General features: G+C 41.9%; 1 protein-coding gene across 1 annotated transcript in view; it reads right to left on the bottom strand.

Annotated features, from left to right (window-relative positions):
- The window catches only part of mmp28 (matrix metallopeptidase 28), a gene marked incomplete at both ends in the record, with an annotated part of 31219 nt that overhangs the window by 6000 nt on the left and 1601 nt on the right, over nt 1-23618 (bottom strand). The window contains 4 exons of the mRNA XM_083886924.1: nt 2893-3138; nt 4167-4388; nt 13475-13674; nt 21646-21722. Of these exons, the coding sequence (XP_083743050.1) occupies nt 2893-3138; nt 4167-4388; nt 13475-13674; nt 21646-21722 (745 nt within the window). The remainder of the gene's footprint in view (nt 1-2892; nt 3139-4166; nt 4389-13474; nt 13675-21645; nt 21723-23618) is intronic.

Genomic DNA, 23618 nt, shown 5'->3' with positions numbered 1-23618 from the left:
AAGGTTGAATATTTTCCCTTTAGAAAACAGCGCAATGAAGCAGCAATGAATTCCCTTTTTCCTCTGATCCCAAACCAATGCCAAGTCTTATTATTTATCGAGACAAACATGGCACACATTTTCGAGTCACTAAAATCTCAATTGCAAAAGATTAATCTTGTTTTTTCTACTATTTGACATTAATTTAAGAATATATAAAGAAATATATATATATTCAATGACGTTATGATGAAGATTCATCTCTGATAGGATTTGTAGTCAGAGGGTTAAAAGGTATAGAAAACTGTTGAAAATAATGGAACATCAGTCATTTTTATTGATGACCCGAACTGAAAGGAATGTAATGGAGAGAATGTCATTGTTACATTTGGCAAAGTATTTGAATTTATAGTCATACATAGAACGCGTGAATACTTGCTTCACCACACTGCACTCCCTGAACATACATTATTTTACGAGATAAAACATGTGAATGCTTTTAATTTGTGGAGTTTCTTGTCACTGGAATCAGCTGTTTCTCTGGAGACTGACATATTCAGGCTGCCTCACATCTGCTTCTTATCAGCTCACAGTTCCAGCGCACACACACACACACACACACACACACACGCTTCCTAAAGCTCATATCTTCACACAGATGTAACCTCACAAGCGCCTGCAGTCCTGTCAGTTGTACTTCTTGTCCACGTCTGTCTCTGGAGCTGTTTGACATTTACATGTGAGCAGCTCTGCAGAGATCATCGCCACAGGGTAGAAGAAGAGTCATTTCTTAAGCAGGCGGGAGAATAAAATATGCTGCACTTTGCCAATCTCCACCTTTGCACGAGCTGAAGAATCCTGGACGACCCCTTCTTTTTGAAGCAATAAATACAATTTGAGGGTTCAGTTTTCACTCAAATTAAAGCTGAATAATCAACCACATTCTTGTTTATAATTGCGCGTAAGCCCTGCTCAGTAATGCCAGTTACTTTAAAAACATTATCTGTGGTAACATTATAAATCAAAATTGCAATAAGTGCTGCAGTTAGTGTAACTGTGTGTAATTGTGTGGTCAGGCCAGAGTAAATGAGGCAGGCTCTGAGGAGCTGAGGCCTGGATAGACGAGCGCCGTCAGCAAAAATCTCAGGTTTAAATGATCAAAATGAGTGTGAGTGTGTCCTGCAGCCATGCAAACATTCCTTTGGAAGGCACTCGGCCCAGTGCAGTTGCTTTACACCTGCGTCTCAGGGTCACAACAGGGGAAAAACACTGACTGCATCTCATAGATTCACAGCAGCATAACCTTCACATGCAATGTCAGGTGATCCTGAGGCTGCTGTTAGACTGAACGTGAAGAGGACAACAACAACAACAACAACAACAACTGTAGCAGTGAAAGCAGGTACTTAACAGTAGAAGGAACTCTGCAGAGGCACATGTGGAAACCTGCCTCACACATGCCGGGAGGGAACAGACACTCAAACGATTGTATTTCATGTATGCAATGATCCCACACTAATAATCAATCACAACAGAGACAGCACAACAAAACACTGAGCGTGTGTGCGTTTGTGCGTGATGTTGACATTCACACCACCTCCTCTTCTTCCCTCACATCCAAACCGACCGATCTCAGCAGCTAGAGTAACAGAACTAATATAAAATTCTTCCGACTGTTGAGGACAAATCAAAACCTGCCAAAACCTAGAAAAGCAGATCACCTCAAGGACACAAACACATGATACAGACATTCCATAAACAACAACTGCAAATCCCAGTCACACACGGTGTCCCCCAAGGCTCAGGGCTCGGTCCACTGACATTCAAACACTTCAGTACGTTCAACACTCACAGTTCTGGATCAAATTCAAGGATCTTCTCATCATCGACAAAGCCCTGAACAATCTCGCTCCTCCATACATCACCAACCTCCGACTCCCAAACCTACCCTGATATATTAGGGGTCATATTGTTTGGTTGTACTTGAACCTACTGTATTTTTGTCAGGCATGGCGTCATTTGCTGTGTGTAATGTGTGCGATACTTTAGATCTGCAAAGCACTCAGTGCCCATCTGTGACATGTTAGACATTTGTAAACATGAGGCTCCAGGGTTTTATCATGTTCCCCAAGGACACAATGAAATCTAAAGTCACTGCAGGATGATCTTTATCTCCTCTCAAAACATAAATCACATTAATGGATGTAACTTTGATTTCATATCCACAGTGTGAGGATATATCAACCTTCTGGATCATTCAATGGTTTAGTCACAGCCAGGTTTAAATGATCAACTGGGGATTTTAATCCAGATTTTGCTGTTCTACACATTTTTATTCCGTGAGTGCAGCTGGTGTCTTTGGGGGCTGCCTCTGAGGCCTTTTCACAGCTCGGTGCTACAACGCTGGATTTAATGGGCCACAGAGCAAAAACTGACTCCTATGTTTCTTCAAAGTCAGGAATTCATGTAATTGGTTGTATGTATTATTCCAATAATAGCTCAGTCTGACTAAGTGCAGCCTCATTTAAACCCAGTGGTCCTGGGCCAGACATTAATCATCAAGTGTTTTTATTTTCAGCCGCTTACAGTTTAAATCTGAGACAAATGTGTTTGTGTGTTTAACACTCATCCTGATGCTGAGACCACACACTTTCCATTTTCAAACAGTTCCCTCCTGTGTCTGTTCAGCTTCATTCTGAATCTTAATCATACATTTAAAGGGCGGTTTCACCCTTTTTGTTCCCCACTTGGTCAAATTAAGACCAAACTGTCATTTAGACATCTAGTTATGTATCTCAAATCCAATGTCTGATGATCAAGTAATACATTTATCTCTGGAAATGAGTAAAAAAAAAGTTACACACTGGACCTTTAAAGTAGTATAGTTTATAGTACAGATCGACGTCCACTCACCATACAGCTGCTGCACTGCAATGATGTCGTCCCAGCTCGGCACCAGGTTGCGTCCCAGTTTCCTGTAATAAGGCGACATTAGAGCGTGACGCACCGGGGAGTGCTCCAGTCCCAGCGTGTGTCCGATCTCGTGGGCAGTCACCATGAACAGGTTGTGTCCTTTGTGTCCGTTTAGTGTCCACCTTTCCGCCTTGTCGAAGTGGGCCTCGCCCCGACGCGGCAGGAAGGCGTGAGCCAGAGTTCCCCCTGACGATCAGAGCAGAAGAAGACGGGTGAAATGTGATCAAACTACGGCCTAAATCTGACGATAACCAGGTTATTGTGTGTAGGTTTTAAGCTTTATTTATTGAGTGTCTGTGGGAGTGATATCTGTTTTATATGAGAGACCTGAAAATAAATTAGTTTTGTTGTATCAACTGGGCATCGAACTTCCTCGGTATCACCTAATACTGGCATTTAAAATTTTGGCACCTAAATAGATTCTCATCAGGGAGCCTATAAACTTTTTTAAACTTGTTTTTTCTCTCCCTGGTCTGTGTCTTTCAAGGCCACTAATATTATTATTGTGCTATAATTTAAAGTCAATATCAGTATAATTTTTATCAACAATCTCTGCTGTTGTTTATATAAATGACACTGTAGTTCTAACATGTCATCACTGACTCTAACTGTCCTGTATACACTTATAACTTGATACAGTTGTTGTATATCTGCTCTCTATCTCACCTCCCTCTTGTCCTTTCTATCCCCCCGTTCTGTCACCCACCTCTCCTCTGTCCCCTATTTTTACTTTCACCCCAACTGGTCGAGGCAGATGGCCGCACATCTTTGATTTATTCCTAGTAAAAGGGAGTTTTTTTTCTCTCCACTGATGCCTAGTGCTTACTCATTGTGTGAACTGTTGGGTTTCTCTGCTCCATGATGTTGTCTATGTACAGTGCCTTGTTTAATTGAGTTGAATTAAGCTTGCAGCATGCAGAGACAGAGCTTATCTTCCTATGTACAATAGGAAGATGGAGCTTAACACGAGTGAAAAAAGTTGCTTCATGTTTGACTGCAAGAATATGACTGAGCCATCTAAATCCAAATACATTTACGAGATAGTAAAATAGATTAATAGATTCAAAATCTTTGAGGAGTTAAAAATTTCATTTAGTGAAGTCATTTTAATCACTACACCAACACTCCTGTGACCAGATGCATTTACTCCATCATCTAAGTAATTACTATCTTACTTAGATATGTAGACTTGAATCTGTGTAATTGAGCCTGACCTGGTCCATCAAAGGCATTGTTGACCCCATCATTGTGGTCTCCCTCGTAAAAAGCCAGCCGGATGTCTGCCGGTCCTTCAGGGGCGTCCTGGAACACCAGGCCCGACACGTTGCTCCACAGCTGGAAAGCCGCCTGCACCACCAGGCGCACTGAGCCCAGAGACAGGTGACGAGGCCAGTTCACGATCTGATACGTCAGGTGACGTTTGTACCACTTTTCCACTGGAGATCATGTGCATACAACGACAGAGAGAGAGAGAGAAGTTAGACATGCAGGTATTAGAACATCATCTCATTTATGACAAAAAAGTTCCTATTCAACTTCAATTATCAATCTAATAAATAAACAAATAAATTCATTTAAAACTTGAATACCACAAGTGAAAGAAATGACTTTATTTTTCCCTGCAGAGCCACTACATCAGTTTTAAAAGCGGAACTGAGTCTGTACAGTATGTACTGTACTTCTACTGAGAAATATGCGCTCCACTGTGTGTCACTGCAGTTTCCTCTGTGATTGAATGATCAGTGAGTCATACAGGCGGAGTTTTAAATCAACCTTTGTGCTGTCAGGTAAAAAAAACAACAACCCACACACTTACAGGTGTGACAGCAACATTTTTACATAGAAAAAAAACGAAAAACCACTTCACACAAATGCAGAGAGGCAATGTCATTTCTATTAGAGCTGAACTTTTAACCAAAAATGCCAAAGTTCCACGTTCATTGCTGGTGGTTTTAATTTGTAAATGAAGACAGTACAGAGTACAAGAAAAATAAAGAATAACTGCCAAAAGCAAGATTGGTTTGTAGATTATTTACTTTCAAATAATCTATCATTACCCTACACTGTAAAAAGAAAAAAGTTGAGAAAACTTAACATTTCAAAGCAATTTACTGCAATCAAGTTTTGAGTTTACAGCCCAACAAAAGATCTCAAGTTTTTAAAAAGTCCCATCAACTAATATTATTTTGTTAGACAAACTTGTAAGTTAGAGTTTTGCCAACTCGAAATTCTGTTTTCAAACAGTTTTCTAACTAATCTTTTGTTCAAATAATTTAAACATTTAATTTAGTTACAAGTTGGTCTAACAAAAATAATATTAGTTGATGGACTTTTTAAAAAGAGCTCTTTTGGTGGGCGGTAAAATTAAAAAATTGATTGCAGTGAGTAGCCTTGAAATTTTAAGTTTTCTCAACTTTTTATTTTTTTACAGTGTAACCCTGTCGTATAAAGTACACAATATAAATAACTTGACTATTTTATTCAGCCTTCAGGCTCTGTGTTTCTCTTTGGTTTGTCACGTAACATTTACAGTGTTTACATTTGTACAACGCTATAGTGTTTATTACCCACTGAGGTAGCCACGTGTGTTTATATCCTGTTTTATAAATGTTATTTATAAAATGTATATCTCATGACATTAAATGTGAAGCTGCTCCAAGATGACAGGATGTTAACGGTGTTCAAGCACAGCTGGGTAAACTATCAAGCACTCTGGGCACTTGCTTGACAAAACTGTTTATACCTTCACACACGTGTGGTTTCTCAGCTTAGACATAATTACACGTGTTGTCGCAAACTTCAGAAACTCACATTTGTTCGGGGGTCGACGGGGGTTAAAACCAGCCCCTCTTTTAATTTAAAAGACTCTAATCTCTTCACATATATACACAGGATTACACAACGTAGCAATCTAGAAACAAAGCAAACATGCAGTTACACAAACACACACACACACACACACACACAAGCTCGAAAACATGCAGCGGGCATTCACAACAACAAGCAGACAGAGAGGCTGCCTCACAGGAAACAATCATTGGATAATATGGACCTTTAAGGAGAGGCGGCTGCAGAGACTGGACACTTGCTCAGACTGAGCTTGGAAAAAAAACATTTTAAATAAGAGTTTAATATAATAATCATCTATTCTGAAACACAAGTATCTAACTCAAACCTGGTGTCTTCACGCTGCTGTGGTAACACATATTTACATATTGTATGGAGTATTTTCAAATATGATAAAGAAAATATTCAGATCCACGTTCTCCTACATTAAACCAGAAACATCCTGTGTTAGTCATGTGTCAGTACTTCTTACGACCACAGTTTAAAAAAAAAATAATTCTTTATACCAGAATGTAAACAATTAGAAAGAAAACTTGGTAACACTTTAGATAAAGGAACACATATTCACCATTAACTAGACTAACATGCATATAAATAGCTTTCTAGCCCTTTATTAGTAAATATTAAGCATGTATTAACACCTTATGTAAGAAAAATATTAATTCATGTCGTAATAGAGGTAGAATAAGGTGTTAATATGTGCTTAATGATTACTAATAAAGGGCTAGTATGCTACTTGGTAAGCACCTAGTAACTGGTGAATATGTGTTCCTTAATCTAAAGTGTTAACGAAAACTTAAGTGTTCATCCACTGGTCACTTCATTAGATACACATGACACATCATAAAGTGGCAAGTGTGTGTGTTCTTCTGCTGCTGTAGCACATGCGCATCAAGGTGTGATGTGGTTTGCTTTCAGAGAAGACCTGCATGTTTTTTTCAGTTGACTAAACTAACTAAACTAACTAGAGAAGGTGGACTGATGTGTCATTATACTACTAGCAAAAATAACTTACTAGTATAATAACGTACTAGTTTGCTGGTTCAAGAAGGTGAGACAGAGTGTTGACATAAAATTCAGGAGAAATTGTACTTGTGCAGACTTGGTACAAGGGTTTTTTGTTTCTTTTTTGGTTTACACATACTTTCACATTTAAGGGCTGAACTGTACAGTGGCATCATCAATCACGCACACTCTCTGTTGTCAAAATATTTAAAAACTGAGTCGTTGAATGTCTTTCTTGACATGGAGGCCGAATGTGAGAGGGAGGTTTGTAAACACTCCAGTTTGAATAACACACACAATCCTACTCAGTCTGCTGTACTTGTCACTTTAGTCACATTTGAGCTGTTTTGATGCCGTTTGCAGCTAAATAATACACAGTAAAGAGTCATGTGAAAGATGAGAGTGATAAAAAGAGGTATGCACTACAAAGTGTGAATGGGGCTGGCAATGACATCAGTGCGTGTGTCTGTGTGAGTAAATATGAACAGAGCAACTGCAGTTACGCAAGGCGGGTTTCCATCAGCACAGGAACACAGGACATTTGAAAAACCGTCTTCGAATAAGGCAAAAAAAAAAAATGTTGAGAAATCACTTGATTGAAACATGACTCAAGCTTGGAAAAATGGGTGAAACAGTGGACGAGACGAGGAATGTGTGGACTGATGGTGAAACATTCCTCGGCTTAAGCTGGAGACACTTTACACAACCTTCACAGTTGTAACTGGTTTTGAAAAGACTTGGAGTTACACACTGACCGACTGATCCCAGGGATCGCAGACTACATGATTTGTCAAACCAACTGAAGACAACTGAATGCATCAAACTCTCGTGAGAGCAACCATTTCTATGAGTGACAGATTTCTGTGCCAACTAACCATGCCGACTGTCCCCAACTGCTGCCGACTGGTGAAGACTCTGCTCAACTGTAAATGGTGGGTAAAATTGGGCAAAAAAGTGTCGCCAACACACTCACACTCTGCAACTCAGCTTCTCATTCTCACATAGATGAACCGTAGATTAAGCCTGTTGTCACATGACGACGTGAGTAGATCAGAAAGAGCTCGGGCGCCTTCTCTCTGTCCCAGACCTCCACAGAGTAATAGGTCCCCGAAGACGACAGGGGAAGCCAGGAAGTCCAATTCACACAAGACATTCCTCCACTTCCCTTATGGAAGCAATTTACATGACGTCCTCTGTAGCAGCAGTGTAGGGAGGGCGGGTTATCACAGACATTAGGAAGTGACTAAGATCATGTGATATCCTAAGTTATTGTTTGTGGTCGTGCAAGGAGATTCTGTCACTGGTGTCGAGGAACCCATTTACCACACACACACATGTACGCGCGCTTCTACTGTATGTGGAGTCATTAATATGAGACATTTTTGTAATTTCTCACCTGATTAATGAGTTATTTAGTCTTAAGTAGTGTCAGAAAGGCCAGTCAGAAGTGTTGTGACGTGTGCTGTACTGAGCTAAATGCTAATGTTAGCAGGCTAACAGGCTCATCAGTGGTAGGGTGGGGGGGAAATAGCATTAACCTATCAAATCATTAGATAATAATCCACTGATGCTGATTATGACTTAATTGATTAATCAGCCTACTTCAAGAACTGAAGAATCTAGTCAGTTCAAGTTTCAACCAGATGATGATGATGATGACACAGAACCATAAGTTAGTCATTAGTTAGTGTCAGTTATAACTCATCCTGAGGGATGGGACCAGATTACAGTATTTAGCAATCTGTCCGTCAAGTGGTGTAAAGACAGTGGACAGATGAGCACTGTCAGTCCAAATGGCATCACAATCTCCCAGAGACCATGTTGATATAATCATACTAAAACTCACTCAATAGAGAAAACTAATCACATTTGAGAAGCTGGGACTGTACGATTCAGGCATTTTGTGTTCAAAAGTGTTTTAGTGATGATCTAATCAGCTAATGATTGCAGGTCTAGTGAGCAAAGACACTGAACTCCCTCCACTCTGTTCACGCTGAGGAAAATGGCAAGATTCTAAAAGATTACAATACAATGTGAAAGCTATTAAATAGCTTACAGATTTGAGCCTATATATAAATGCATACCTTTAAAACACACATGTACACACACACACACACACTATTGCATTGTAGGGCAGTGGAATGTCAGTTCTGTAAATATCAGTGGGAACGACCATGAGACTCAACCACAAGTCAAGGTCTGTTTTCATCTTTCATGAAGCAGAGAGGCAGAGATGTTAGCACATGGCCTCACAGCTGCAGGTTAATAAACAGACTTCATTTAGCAGCAGCAGCCAGTGTCTGGTGTCAAGGACAAACAGCTCAAACTATTAAGCTCACGGTTAACAAAGGCTCGTCTCATTGGGGAGTGAAGGTGGACTGATGTGTCATTATACTACTGGTACTTGAAATATCAACATACATACAGATGATAATAATAATAATAATAATAATATTATATTTATGGGTGCCTTTCAGGACACTCAATGTCACTGTACAAATTATAAAGTGAAGAAATAAAAATAAAAATAAAAACACCAACATGTTAAAGACGTTAATATAAAGTATATCAGTCAGACAGTCTGACTCGGTCTCTGCCTTTAAGGTGAGACTGAAAACCTACCTTTTTAACATAGCCTATAGTCCAAGCTAGATCAGGTATGTCCTGATTAGAATAGTCTATCTTATGCTGCCATAGGCTTAGACTGCTGGGGGAATTTCCCATCATGCACTTAGAATGAGCACACAGACTTTGCACGAGCCGCACTTTCTCTACCCCGTCCTCGATTGGACTGTGAAGTCCCGTGAGCCAAACTATGTTTTGTAAACTGTGGGCTATATAAATAAAGATTGATTGATTGATTAATTGAGTGATTGATTGATTGATATATGAAAGTGAATAAGCCTGTCTGAAAAGGTGAGTTTTAATAGCTTGTCTTGTTTTGTGTATCAAATAATAAGATTACAGTCAAACCTAAGGCTGAGGTGGAGTCACCAGTTAACCTGCACATCTCTGAATGAGGAAGAGAGAAAACACAGCAACAAACCAGAGTTTAGACACAGGATCATGTGCTGTGAGGTAAGTGATGCTAACCACTGCAGTAGTCATGGCTTGATAAACCACTGTTTTTGTGTCAAATACTAATGTGAACTTGAGAAGCCACGGGGGGAGGTATGAGATTATTAGAATAATTCATAAATATTTTTTTGCAGTTTCAGTTGAAACATGTCACTTCCTTCTGCCATTATACCATCAAAAACTCCTTTGACTGACGACCCGCACCAACCTGCAGGGGGATGATCATGTTACTCAACACTACACACACAACCTGAGTGATGTTGTCACTCTGTTTTTGACAGAAAACGTCAGTGGTTTTGATACGATGACTTTTAATGTCATTTCAAACTTTTAAACAAAAACAACTACGCTGTGTCACATTTTGTGCTGATGCATTTACCACCTGCATGACAGACATGTGACTCACATTATGGTCACATGGTGGCAATGGCACACATCTCTCTTCAGCCTGTTTCTAAGTAAAGCATTAACGTGATATTTAAGTTATGTTTTGCCTGATATCAGATCCACTGATACTGACCTGCATCGCCCTGCTGCTAATAGCAATGCAGTACATGAGACGAGGGTTTCTTCTAAATTAGCTGCTTTAAATACTTATTTAACAGCTATACTGTAGAGTCAACGCCACATTTTGTTTATAAATTATAACCATTTTAAGGTAAAACACAACTCCTTACTTAATATAAACCATTAATACAATCTTTCCTGAGAAATATCATTATTTGCTATTACGGCTTCTCCTCCACTTCAAGGAGTTGCTCTGTGAAAGCAGAGTCCCGGGTTTGAAACCCACCTGTGGCAGACAGCTATATTCACTAATCTCATATAATGTTGTTATTTGACTCCAGATGTGAAAGAAAGGCCTTTTTTTTTCATTTCTTCAATTCACTGCATGGCTTACATTTGGTTACATTTCCATTCTTAAAACTGATAAATGTAACAATGTAAATACATTTTTTATAAAACAGTGCATTTGTATGTAAATGTTACTCGAGTGCTAACCACTGCACCAACCGTGTGAACGGGATTAATTATTTATGACTGCAGGAAAGAGGTGAATATTTCTATAAATAAATAACTTCTAGATTAACTTCTTTCAGTAAGTTTTACCAAGTGTTAGTTAAAAAGTCTGATCCATGCATGAAACTCTTCCAGTCAGCATTCTTCCAGCTGTGATCTGCAAGCAGAAACATATCAGCTGCTTCTGGAGCACAAAACAACATGAGAAGACTTATTATTACACTGATTAACTCCATCAGTGGATAAATGAAGGCAGATCTTTAAGAGGTTTAACAAGAGCTGTCCATTAATTCCATTCTGAGTGATAATGCTACGGCCTGTTATATGACTCATGTCTGGAACTACAAAAAATTACAGAGAGTTGCTTTCTTACACCAGAACAGATTATAATCCTGCTCGTCACTCAGCAAGGAAACCCACTCGTTCAGCCTGTAGACAAATCTGGCCACAGTGAGAATCAGCCTCAGCTTCAGCCTGGCAAACAATGTAATCCACTCAGTCAGTTATGGATGTGTTTACCAGAGGGAACATGTCAGGTACTGACACGAAGAGGCAAACGTCAGCCATAACTGCATTCCCTGAACATTAGCCAACCTCGTCAGTGACACATAGGAATGTTAGAGGCTACACACACCATGAGGCTGGAGGCTACAGTCGTAAGGAGCAGCACAAAGTCTCCTTCCACTGGTGCTGATGTCCAGCTGCTGCTGCTGCTGCTGCTGCTGCAGCTGCAGTCAGGAGTGGATGTGATGAACAACAGCAACACAGACATTTACACGTCGTACCAACAACCTGCCTCTGAAGGTACAGTACGGGATGCAAATGTACAACAAAAAGTCACATCACCTTCACCAGATTTCTAATTAACTCTATTCAATTGTTTTTATTGCTCTGTTTGTACCTGCTGACTTATCATACAAGTTATTTCTGACAGCTGATTTAGTCAATTTGGTCTGAGGAAACAGTACAGTATGTATGGGATTCTATTGTGTATGGGCAAGACAGAGAGCAGGACAACAACTTTAAGAATTAAAATCTATGGCATAAGAACAACAACAAAAAACAATAAGAACCTTTTGTTTTATATAATGCTGTCTGATCTGTTTTATTCCTCTCCTTCCTATATCAGTATTGTTATTATTAGTAGTAGTAGCAGTAGACACTGAACCTATTCGCTGAATTCGCTGTTCATGTTGCTGAAAATGTAAAAAAGGTAACATGAACAATGTTTTGTTTAAAAGTTATTAGTTATTAGTGCTCAGCTTCAACACACACACACATATTCATATACTGTATACTCCCTATTCATGTTCATTAAAGCACAGTAATATTTATACCATCACATACACAGTGTTTAGACTCCATCTGAAAATGTTTCAGTGGGTTAACGAAGAAGTTTTGTCCAATTTAATGTCTACTTAATATTTACTCTACATACGCAACGCAGAACTGTAGTTCAGGTTTTATTTCCCTGTAACACAGCCTCTGTATTTCGTAAGTTCTCAGGTTCTGTGAGAAACTCGGCTGAGCTCAGCAACAATGTTAACCACCGTTAAACACTTTAAGTACTGCAGCGTGATCAAAGCTCACTGATCTGCTCACAAACAAAGCCTTTTATTGCTGTTATTACTGTTAGATGTGAAACCGACAACAATCTCCTTCTAAAATACTTCTGAGGGAACAATCAAATACTAGGTCTGCAAGCTGTGGATGTGCAACTGAGTATAGCAAATGTAGACCACGCCCTAAAGCTTGTAAATGTAAACAAAACAAAGTTTGTTACTGAAGATATACTTCATGTTGCCAGTAGGTGGAGCAATGACCGGCTTTGAAAAGTTATCATCGTGGACCAACTTATTGCTTATAGCTTTTGGCCACTACCATGGTTGCCGCGGTAACCCACATACAGATCAAAGGAAGGTGAGGGTAGTGTCTGTCTGGCTTGTGGGAATACAAAATGTGAAAATGTATTTTTAGAAAGTAATCATTTAACTATAATTCCTCCAAAATTAATTGGCTCGGCCAAAAGCTCAGCATAAAAGCACAATATCACGTATTGCATAAATAACAAAAAAAATAAAAGTGCCTCTTTATAAAAAAAAAAAAACAATTCTGGGACATTTTATATGAATTCTGAATTGTAGTAAATAAGAATCGCGATTCATATGTGAATCGATTTTTTGGCACAACCCAAGTGTTCCACCAACTTAAGATGACAATTATTACTACGTGAACTTCAGGGCATTTTTTTTTTACCCATGAAAGATGACGCAAGGGAAACAGGAATTTGTGTAATTGCAGCTAAAATCCAGAACCATCCAGACTGACACGTGCAACACTGGACAAGCCAATGGCTTTAATTACACCACTGAGCTCTATCTGGTGCTTTGGTTTACAAAAGGTGGAGCCTTCCAGTTATCTGTTGCCTCTTTATGACCACGCTACAATAGGACACACAAAAGCTGCACTTACAAGGCAGTTGATTATATCAGCCGTTCCTTTACACAGCTCTTAGGACGTCATTCACACTCTAAAGCGGAAACAAACACACATAAAAACATGGTATCAGTACCTTGTGCGACAGAGCGTTTCCTGCGTCCTGGTGTCTGTCCTGCAGCGGCTCTCTTTCCAGTAAAGATGCTGTTCACCCTCAGAGCCCAGGTCTGATGGCTGCCATCATCAGACACTCCACAGCGAGGCTCCGCCATCTGCCTCAGGGTGGCGCTGTCAAGTTCACCTGTGACAGGAAGCCGGGACAGCCACTGGAACTCGCTGCAGAAAGAGGAAAACGTTTGTCTGAAGGTTTTCCTGAGTGCAAATGTGGCTTTTCAATCACACCAAACAATGTTACCCAATACTTCCTACCCTGTCTGAGACAACTAAAGTCTGTTTTCCTGTCCATGGTCACGAAAACAGACTTTAGTTACTAAACAATAGAATTCAGCAAATAAAAATCCAATTTCTCAGTATGGCTTCAAACACATAATAGCATCCATGAAAGGTTTCAGAAGTGAATTCTACTGCTCAACAACCTGGCTGCTCGGCTGTTTGGACGGACAAATGCCTCTTGTCCCCGCCCACCCCTGCACTGCCTGTGCATACACACAAACGCTCCCTCAGTCAGGTCTGATAGTGTTGCTACACACTGTCTGTTTTCACATAAAGGAATGATGGTGTATTGAATGTTACATTGTTGCTGTTCATGAAAACCAAACAGAGGCAGAATAATAACATGACAATCCCATCTGTCACGACCGGCTCAAAAAGCCATGACAAAAGATAGTGAGACGCGGGTAAAGTAACAATTAACAATATTTATTTAAATAAAGTGCACAAATCAAATAATGCCATGAAGTGTGAATGTTTGGTTATCAGTGTGTCTGCCGATGGATGCGTGTGAGTGATGAATGCAGGGTGTTGTAAGGTGTAAAAACCAGGCCGCAGCCAACAAAACAATACAATGACCCCGGAGGATAACCAGGTCCTTCTGGTGTGAGAGAGCGAGAACGACTGAGACGGTCTGCTTTTAAAACTTCCAGGAGACTGGCCAGGTGCTCCTGGTTTCAAGCCCCGCCCACTGAGATACCTGCAGACAGAAAGGGAGGGACACACAAACACACAACGCAGGCCACAGCAGAGGGCCGTCACACCCCCCTCCATAAGAAGGTGGCCCGACCTCAGCGCCACAAAGACTATATTAATAAAAGACACTAATACCCATCTTTCACCATCTTGAATAATAGTGCAACACATTTCAAACAATCAGTGCATATAATTTATACATATATATATATATATATTACCATTGGGCTCAACGCTTCACCAGTGAACTAAGTTTTGTTTTACCTGCTGAATGTTATTCACCACTGGTGCTCCTCACCATCACCATACCCTTCCGCAACCTGGTACCAAGGAAGCAATTTTAAGAGAGGAAAGGAGAGACAGGGACACCAAGAGGCAAACACACCTCCAGCTTAAGTTAAACATTGGAAATTTTACTGACAAGGTGCTCTGGACAACGCGTCTGCAACCACATTGTCAGAGCCTTTAATGTGCCGAATGTCTAACCAGTAGGACTGTAATAACAGAGACCACCGGATTAATCTATGGTTGGGACCTTTAAGCGAATTGAGAAAGGTTAAGGGATTGTGGTCGGTGTAGACCACCACAGGCACAACACCAGAACCCACATAGACATCAAAGTGTTTTAAAGCCCACACCAAGGCCAGTGCTTCCTTTTCTATGGTCGAGTAATTGAGCTGATAAGAATTGAACTTTTTCGAAAAGAAACTTAAAGGCTTTGCAACACCAACGTCGTCCTCCTGCAGGAGAACAGCTCCTGCCCCGACATGGCTGGCGTCCACCTGCAAGGAGAACAGACGATCGAACCGTGGGGCTGCAAGAACCGGAGCATCACACATCAACATTTTCACTCGATCAAAAGCCTGCTGACACATAGGGGACCAGACAAATGTTACTTTTGCCTTCAACAAATCAGTAAGTGGCGCAACTACTTCTGAGAAGTTCCTGCAGAAGCTCCTGTAGTAGCCCACTAAACCGAGAAAACGCATCAACTCTTTCTTTGTAACCGGTACAGGATAACAGGCGACTGCTTGAACTTTTTCCTTTAGAGGACGAACAGTACCCCGCCCAACCACTCGACCCAGATAAGTCACCGTTGCCCTCGCAAACTCACACTTCGCAAGGTTAATGGTGAGTCGTGCCTCGGCCAGGCGGCTGAACAGGGCCTGGATGCGCTCCAGATGTTGAGACCATGTGTCAGAGAACACAACCACGTCATCGAGATACACAGCACACCCCTCTAGGTCACCTAAAATGTTTGTCATCAACCTCTGAAAGGTTGCAGGAGCATTCCGCAACCCAAAAGGCATGACTTGGTATGAAAACAGACCATTTGACGTTATGAACGCTGAAATGTCACGTGCCCGCTGAGACAAAGGAACCTGCCAATAACCTTTTAACAAATTAAACTTACTGACAAATGTTGCCTGTCCCACCAGATCGATACAATCTTCCATACGAGGAAGCGGAAAGGAGTCAGGCCGAGTGACAGCATTAACTTTACGAAAGTCAGTACAGAACCTAAATGTGTTATCGGGCTTAGGAACTAGGATGCAAGGCGAAGCCCAACTTGAGGAGGACGGCTCAGCAATTCCATGATCCAACATGTACTGTACTTCAGTTTCCAGGCATTTACGCTTTTCAGGGTTAACACGATAAAACCTCTGTGTTATAGGCTGGGCATCCCCAACATCTATATCGTGCTCTATTAAATGTGTCCGTGTGGGTGTGTCACCAAACAAACAAGGACACATTTCAATTGCCTCTGATAAATCTGCCTGTTGGGACTCTGACAGATGACCAAGCAACACAGGTAAATTACACAAGGACTCTGAATTCTTCAGGCGACCCTGCACTAGAGTGGGGTCCAAAACTGGCAAACCATCCTCCACCTCAGCTGCCACAATCTGAGGGACATGGACAGTGGACACCCTACCTGCTGAACAAAACGGCTGTGGGCCCTCCGACGAGATCGGAGCCTGCATGGTATGAGAGTCAGGAGAATCACGAGCATAATAAGGCTTCAGCAGATTTACATGACACATCTGAGTCTTTTTTCTGCGCTCAGGGGTGGAAATGATGTAGTTCAGCTCAGACACCTGTTTCACCACCTCATAGGGACCTAAAAACTTAGCTTGCAACGGAGAAGTGATTATTGGCAACAAAGCTAAAACCAGGTCCCCCACACTAAACACTTTTTTCTCAGCACGCCGATCAAACACTCGCTTCATTTTATACTGTGCAGACGACAAGTTCTGATTGGCTAGCACGCCCGCTGCATATAGTCGATGGCGAAACCCGTTTACATAATCAATCAAGTTTTTTGGAATCTCCGTTTCCTTCCACTGATCACCAAGCAGAGACAGCGGCCCGCGCACTGTGTGTCCAAACACTAAATCATTTGGACTAAAACCGGTACTCTCCTGTGTAACCCCCCGAGCAGCCAACAACAACCAGGGCAGACCCTCTTCCCAATCCCCCTCCATCTCAGTACAGTATGAACGCAGCAGTGATTTCAGCGTCTGGTGGAACCGTTCCAGGGCCCCCTGGCTCTGCGCATGGTACGCGGACGCTTTGTTATGTTTTACGTGCAACTGTTTCAAGACTTGGTAAAATAAATGGGATGAGAAATTGGAGCCTTGATCTGATTGAATAACTTTCGGAATCCCAAAAACCGAAATGAACTGGCTGAGTGCGCGCACAACAGACCGCGCAGTTATCGTGCGTAATGGATATGCAGCGGGATAGCGCGTCGTCTGACACATTACAGTGAGAAGGTACACAGCACCAGACCGGGAAGGAGGCAACGGCCCCACACAATCGATAATCAAATGTTCAAAAGGCTGACTGACAGCTGGAATAGGGAACAAAGGTGCGGGCGTTATTCCCTGGTTAGGTTTGCCTGTAAGTTGGCACGTATGACAGGTTTTTATGTATTCCGCAACATCCCGCTTCAGACGCGGCCAGAAAAAATGTCGCAAGACCTGGTCATAAGTTTTCCTGACCCCCCAATGGCCAGCATCATTATGCGCCAACCTCAGTACAGCGTCCCGAAACTTAAATGGCACCACGACCTGGAAAACCGGGTCAGCAACAAAATCATCACAGTGGGAAACCCATTTTCTCAAAAGAATATTGTTATCAACAACATAGCCCCGAGAATTCTCACTCACGTCTTCTGGCGGAAGCACCTGCTCAAAAAGAGCAGCTAAGGAAGGATCAGCTTGCTGTTCTGTCTTCAGGTCCTCCAACGAAACTGAGAGGGGAACATCAGACATAGAAAATGCAATCAGCTCCGACGCGTCGTGCTTCGCACCTTTCGACTTCTGGACGTGAGCAGCAGCATCAATATGCGCCATGGCGCGCGTCACCGCGCAGGCTGTGAAAACCTCCGGAAAATTCAGTTCACATTCGTCCGGATGTTTACTGATCAAGGGGAGAGAGGAAACAACAAGAGGCGGCGGTGAACCATTAGCCCAAACGCGGGACCCCGCTACACCATTACCCAAAATGAGCGTAATGCCCTCAATAGGCAGTGCTGGACGTAAGCCAACCGCCACCTGACCCTGAACGAGATCTGAGAATAACTGGATGTTATGCAGCGGAACCTGCAACACCCGCATGCCAACCCCCCGCACAGGAACAGTGAACCCTGTATCACTCTTGTCTGAAAAAGGCAACACGGAAGCCTGAATAAAAGAATCAAATGCAGCAGTGTCACGCAGAATTTTAACTGGCACCTTCTCCTCACTTCCCAGTAAAGAGACAAATCCACTAGACACAAAAGGTAAAAAAGCATCTAGCTCACCAGCTGCAACATCTCGCTGCAATATCCCCTTATTCAAACGAACTCCATGCACCTCGGGTGCCGACATCGCTGCACAAGCACCTTTCACATGCGTCACGGGCTGTTTGGCTTTAGCTTTTAAAATATAACAATCAGCTTTCCAGTGACCTTTCTTATGACAGAAGTTGCATATCTTCTCAGGACCTCTCAGGCCACGAAACCTCCCATCAGATCTAGACGGATAAACAGAAGGAAACGCATCACTCACCCCGGCACTCTCAATAGAACCAGAGCCGCGAGCGCGCCCTTCTCCAAACGCACGCCTGTGCGTCAGGACATAGTCATCTGCCAGCGCAGCCGCTCTTATGGCAGTCTTCACTTTTTGATCGCCGATGTGGTTCGCAATATTATCAGGAATAGAATTCTTAAATTGCTCCAACACTATCAGATCACATAACTCTTCAAAAGTCTTTACCTCCAGGGCAGAGCACCAGCGCGTAAAATGAACCGACAGGTCGCGCGCAAACTCCAGGTGCGTCTGATTCTCAGCTTTCCGCCACATCCGAAAACGTTGACGGTAAGCTTCGGGGACCCGCTCATAGACCTTGAGAACAGCAGACTTCACCACCGAATAACTCTGGCTGTCAACAAACGACAGAGATGAATAGGCCTCCTGAGCTTTCCCAGTTAAAACACATTGTAACATTACTGTGCGCGCAGACTCCGGCCACTTTCTCGATTCAGCCACACGTTCAAATAGAGAAAAAAAAGTTTCCGGATCCTTTTCATTAAATTTCGGAAGCAGCCTCAAGTTGCCAAGCATATCAAAACAGACACTCCCGCCCCCGGGATTAATAGAGGAATTCTCCTGTTCTCCCGAAGCGCCAGAAACAGGGCTTCCACCTTTTAGCAACTCAAGCCGGGACTGCTCCAAAGACAGCCTCGTTTGCTCCGTTTGGAAGCGGAGCCTGTCCAATGCCATCTGCCTCTCAGCCTCTTTTATCATTTTATCATGATCCAACTGCAACAACAACAATTCTCTCTGTTGCTCAAATGTGAGATTACTCGGCCCACCAACCGTAACCACCGGCGGAGCCAAACTCTCCGCCTTGGCTAAGCCAAGAGGTTGCGCACCGCTTATCAATACACCCATATCACTCAGATTAGCGCGCAGAATACTTTTAACAGTATCCTTTAACCGTTTATCAGAGATCTCAATATCATAATGATCTGCTATTTTCAGTAACTGTTCCTTCGTGCACTTATCTAACAACTCCTCCGCTGGAGCTTTAACAAACTCGTCCACCTCAGACATCAAAAAAAAAGTCACACAGTTCAGAGAAAAGCCCAAAAGTTACACCTCAACACCAGGAAAAACGAATGACAGCTTAGTGATCACGCGGCCCGAAAGGACCTCAGTCGGAGCGAATAATCCCCACTAACTAGACTGCCTAACCGAAACTACATAAACTGACTCACCTAGTCTTCATGCGGCTTTGCGGCGGGTATTTACGCACTAGAGACCGCTGGCCTAGGAAAGCGACCAGTTTCTGGCAACAATCCCACAACCACGGACATGCTCCCGAGACAAGCTCTAACCGCTAGCACCGCAGCACTATCGAAAAAAACAAACCCAGCGAAGCCCAAAGGAGCAACGCTGCTACAACCTACCAGGGGAAAATGGCTCCGTTACGATGTGAACACCAGCCGACATTCACTTCACCTTCAGTTTAACTAATAACTTTACCAACAATTTAATACAAACAACTTACACACATCTCACTCGATGAAACAGACCCAAAACGTCGCTACTCAAAGCGCAGATCGCTACACAAAGCCTCGTAGTACTACCAACGCTGACGTCACTCGCTCAGCAACAGCTGACGAGTCCATTGATAAATCTACCGCTCATAAAGGCATGAATGAAAACACGAGTTAAATCGCGTATGGACGAGCCCCCACTTTGTCACGACCGGCTCAAAAAGCCATGACAAAAGATAGTGAGACGCGGGTAAAGTAACAATTAACAATATTTATTTAAATAAAGTGCACAAATCAAATAATGCCATGAAGTGTGAATGTTTGGTTATCAGTGTGTCTGCCGATGGATGCGTGTGAGTGATGAATGCAGGGTGTTGTAAGGTGTAAAAACCAGGCCGCAGCCAACAAAACAATACAATGACCCCGGAGGATAACCAGGTCCTTCTGGTGTGAGAGAGCGAGAACGACTGAGACGGTCTGCTTTTAAAACTTCCAGGAGACTGGCCAGGTGCTCCTGGTTTCAAGCCCCGCCCACTGAGATACCTGCAGACAGAAAGGGAGGGACACACAAACACACAACGCAGGCCACAGCAGAGGGCCGTCACACATCACACAATGAACGACCCCACCTCGAAAATCCTAAACTATCCCTTTAAAGCAGGAGTCTCAAACTCAAATGGCCTGGGTCCACGGAGTGTGTGAAAAGTGAAAAAAGCCCACATATTGAGAAATAAAAATAATATTTATAATATTAATGATGATGTTTCACGTAATTTCAAAATAAGAGTGTTTGTTTTGATATGGAATTATCGTTCCATATCAAGACAAACACTCTTATTTTGAAATTACAAAAAATTACAAAAAAATAATTTTTTAGTCTTGAGCTGCTTTATGCACACATCTTTCATACCCATTCACACGCTTCAACGTGGGGTTAAGTGTCTTGCTCAAGGACACAAATAGACTAGCAGACACGACCTTCCAGTTTTTACTTCTAAAACTTAAGAAGATTTTATAACAGAAAATTACTTTTGATATTTAAGTACAGTAAATGTCATATACTTTCAGACTTAAGCAAAATTGTGACTTCAACTTCTACAAAAGTCATTTTCTGGTAAGATATTTGTACTTTTACTCAAGTATCTCTTTAAGGTACTTAATACTAGACTGCTTGTAACCACCAATGAGAGGAGAACCTGCAACGTTCAGCAGTTCTGGTCAACAGTAGCCTCATGATGGTGCAACATTAACTATACGATTTACTTCAGTATCTAACCAGAGACATCGACGACCCCTGTGTGAGGGAAATTAGACTAACCCAACAGAGCTTAGCTTTTCAATCAGTGTTCATTATAGTGCAGTGGTATAATGGGCCAGAGGGCGAGGTTCTTTAAATTCCTGCCTGGTTCAGAGAAGGTTCAGCAGAGGTGAGGGTGTGTTTTATTGCCCTGCGCGGACGTACAGCCCCGAGGGCTGGTCCACCAGCCACCACCACTACCTTCCCCCTTACGAAAACACACTAAGACTAAAAACAAATAATGTAACACCTTGTTCTACAATCATAGCACACCTATAGATAGAAGGGAAAAAAATTAAAAATTAAAATCACATACCGAACAGCTGACTTCACCTCTACTGCATTGTGGATATGGTCGTCCTGATGGAGGTAGCCATACTTTTCCAGAAAAACCTGCAAATATGACCAGATTTTAAATAGAGCATCTGAAAACCAGCAAGGAAACACACATTACTCAATGCTTAAGTGCCTTGTACACATTTTCTAATCAGCCAATCATATGACAGCAATAAAATGTCCTTATACATGGTCAAGTTGTTACTGCCAAACAGGCTGGTCTGACTATTTACTCCTGGGATTTGCACTCACAACCACCTGTAGGACTTGGAGAGAAAATGTCCTTATTGATGCCAGAGGTCAGAGGAGACCAGACTGGTTCAAAATGACAGAGAGACAGCAGAAACTCAAATACAACAATTGTATGAAATTTAAAAAAACACTTGAAGCAGAAGAACTGCAAAACATAAAACCACACTGGGTTCCACTCCTGCCACTTTATTAGGTACAGAAGACCTAATAAAATGAATGTCAAAACCAAACCTAAACTTGTCCTGAGTGGTGTGTCTGGTAAGTGTAAAAACATGCTGTGGTAAATCCCCAGATTCCCCAATAAGGAAAATGAGCAGTTATAAAAGTGAAGCGATAATTTTCCATTTGTGCTGTATGTGTCGCAGGTTGCCAGGAAAGGATGTATACATCTGGACCACCCATAAGACAAAGAAACCCTTGGGGTGTCATTGAAAATTCATAGTTATTATTGCTCAAGAATTTCATGTAAACATGCAAGTGATCTCCACACTTGAGATGAACGCCCATAAAATACAGTAGATATAAAAAATAAAAACAGGCTGTCGTTGTGTTCATAACAGTTTAATATGATCATCTCTCAGTCATGACTCCTTGTGTGTATGTAGCAGGTTTCATGTTCAGACAACAAAGCGCAGCTATGATTACAGATGTGGTGAAGGTGGGATGGAAAAATAAAACTGAGCAGAGGACGGCGGTGTCTTCGCCAAAAAAAGGAATGTGCAACACAAAAAAAATGTCCCTTTGTCCCAGTGCAGACACTGAGGTACGCCAGAGGGCTTTGTTTTATCTAAGAACAGAAGAGAGGAGCTGTGGAGACACATGTAATGACCTGATGCTGAAGAAGACTGCTGAACAACCAACAAAGACACAAGTCAAATTTAACACAGACCACAGAAAGGCAATTAAGTGTAAAACCTGAGACATAAACACATTTAATTGTTACTATTAAAAGTGGGTTTGGTTCCTTGTTTTTCACTATGTAAAGCTACTGTATTAGTCTGACATATTAAATATTACCAAAGACAACAGACGTAAAAGACAGTTTTCAACAACACAGCAAAATAAAAGCTACATCATCCAATATCTCAACAGTAGCTTTGGTTTATTGTTATTCTAGATGACACACGGTGGACCACATGGCTAACACTGCTAAAAACATAGCAAGAAGGTTGCTAGTTTGTGTCCCATCTGGGTGGAGTTTGCATGCTTCTCGTGTTCAAAAACATGCAGAGGTTAATTGGACACAAGTCTAAACATACGGTGAGTTTAGAACATATTTAGGTGAGTGTGAGAGTGAATGGTATATGGTTTGCTGTATGATGGACTGGTGACCTGGGTCAGGGATTGGCACCAGCAGCCCTGTGGCCCTCATGAGGAGGATGAAGTGGTAGACAATGGATAGATAGATGTTTTCTCTAAAAAGGGACACATTGTTTTGATTCCCATAGACTCAGCCTATTCAAATAGTGACCCAAACGCAGCCTATAAGACCGAGCATAAACACATTTCACTGTCCTTGAAAGACTTAACATAAACTCCTACAGTGGTAGTGACCATGAACGCAGCACTCCATGTAGCCTAATAGGTTTGATTACATTTATAGTTCCTTTATGTCCTGTTAAATGCACTTTGAGATGTGCCTGGGTCATATTATACGACCAATCCATCCATCTTGTACCGCTTTACCCTCCACATGTGGGT

The sequence above is a fragment of the Microchirus variegatus genome (assembly GCF_963457635.1).
Source record: "Microchirus variegatus genome assembly, chromosome: 3".
In the NCBI taxonomy this organism is placed as follows: domain Eukaryota; kingdom Metazoa; phylum Chordata; class Actinopteri; order Pleuronectiformes; family Soleidae; genus Microchirus; species Microchirus variegatus.
The sequence above is the reverse complement of the archived record's forward strand: the minus strand, read 5'-3'. Positions and strand labels throughout refer to the sequence as shown.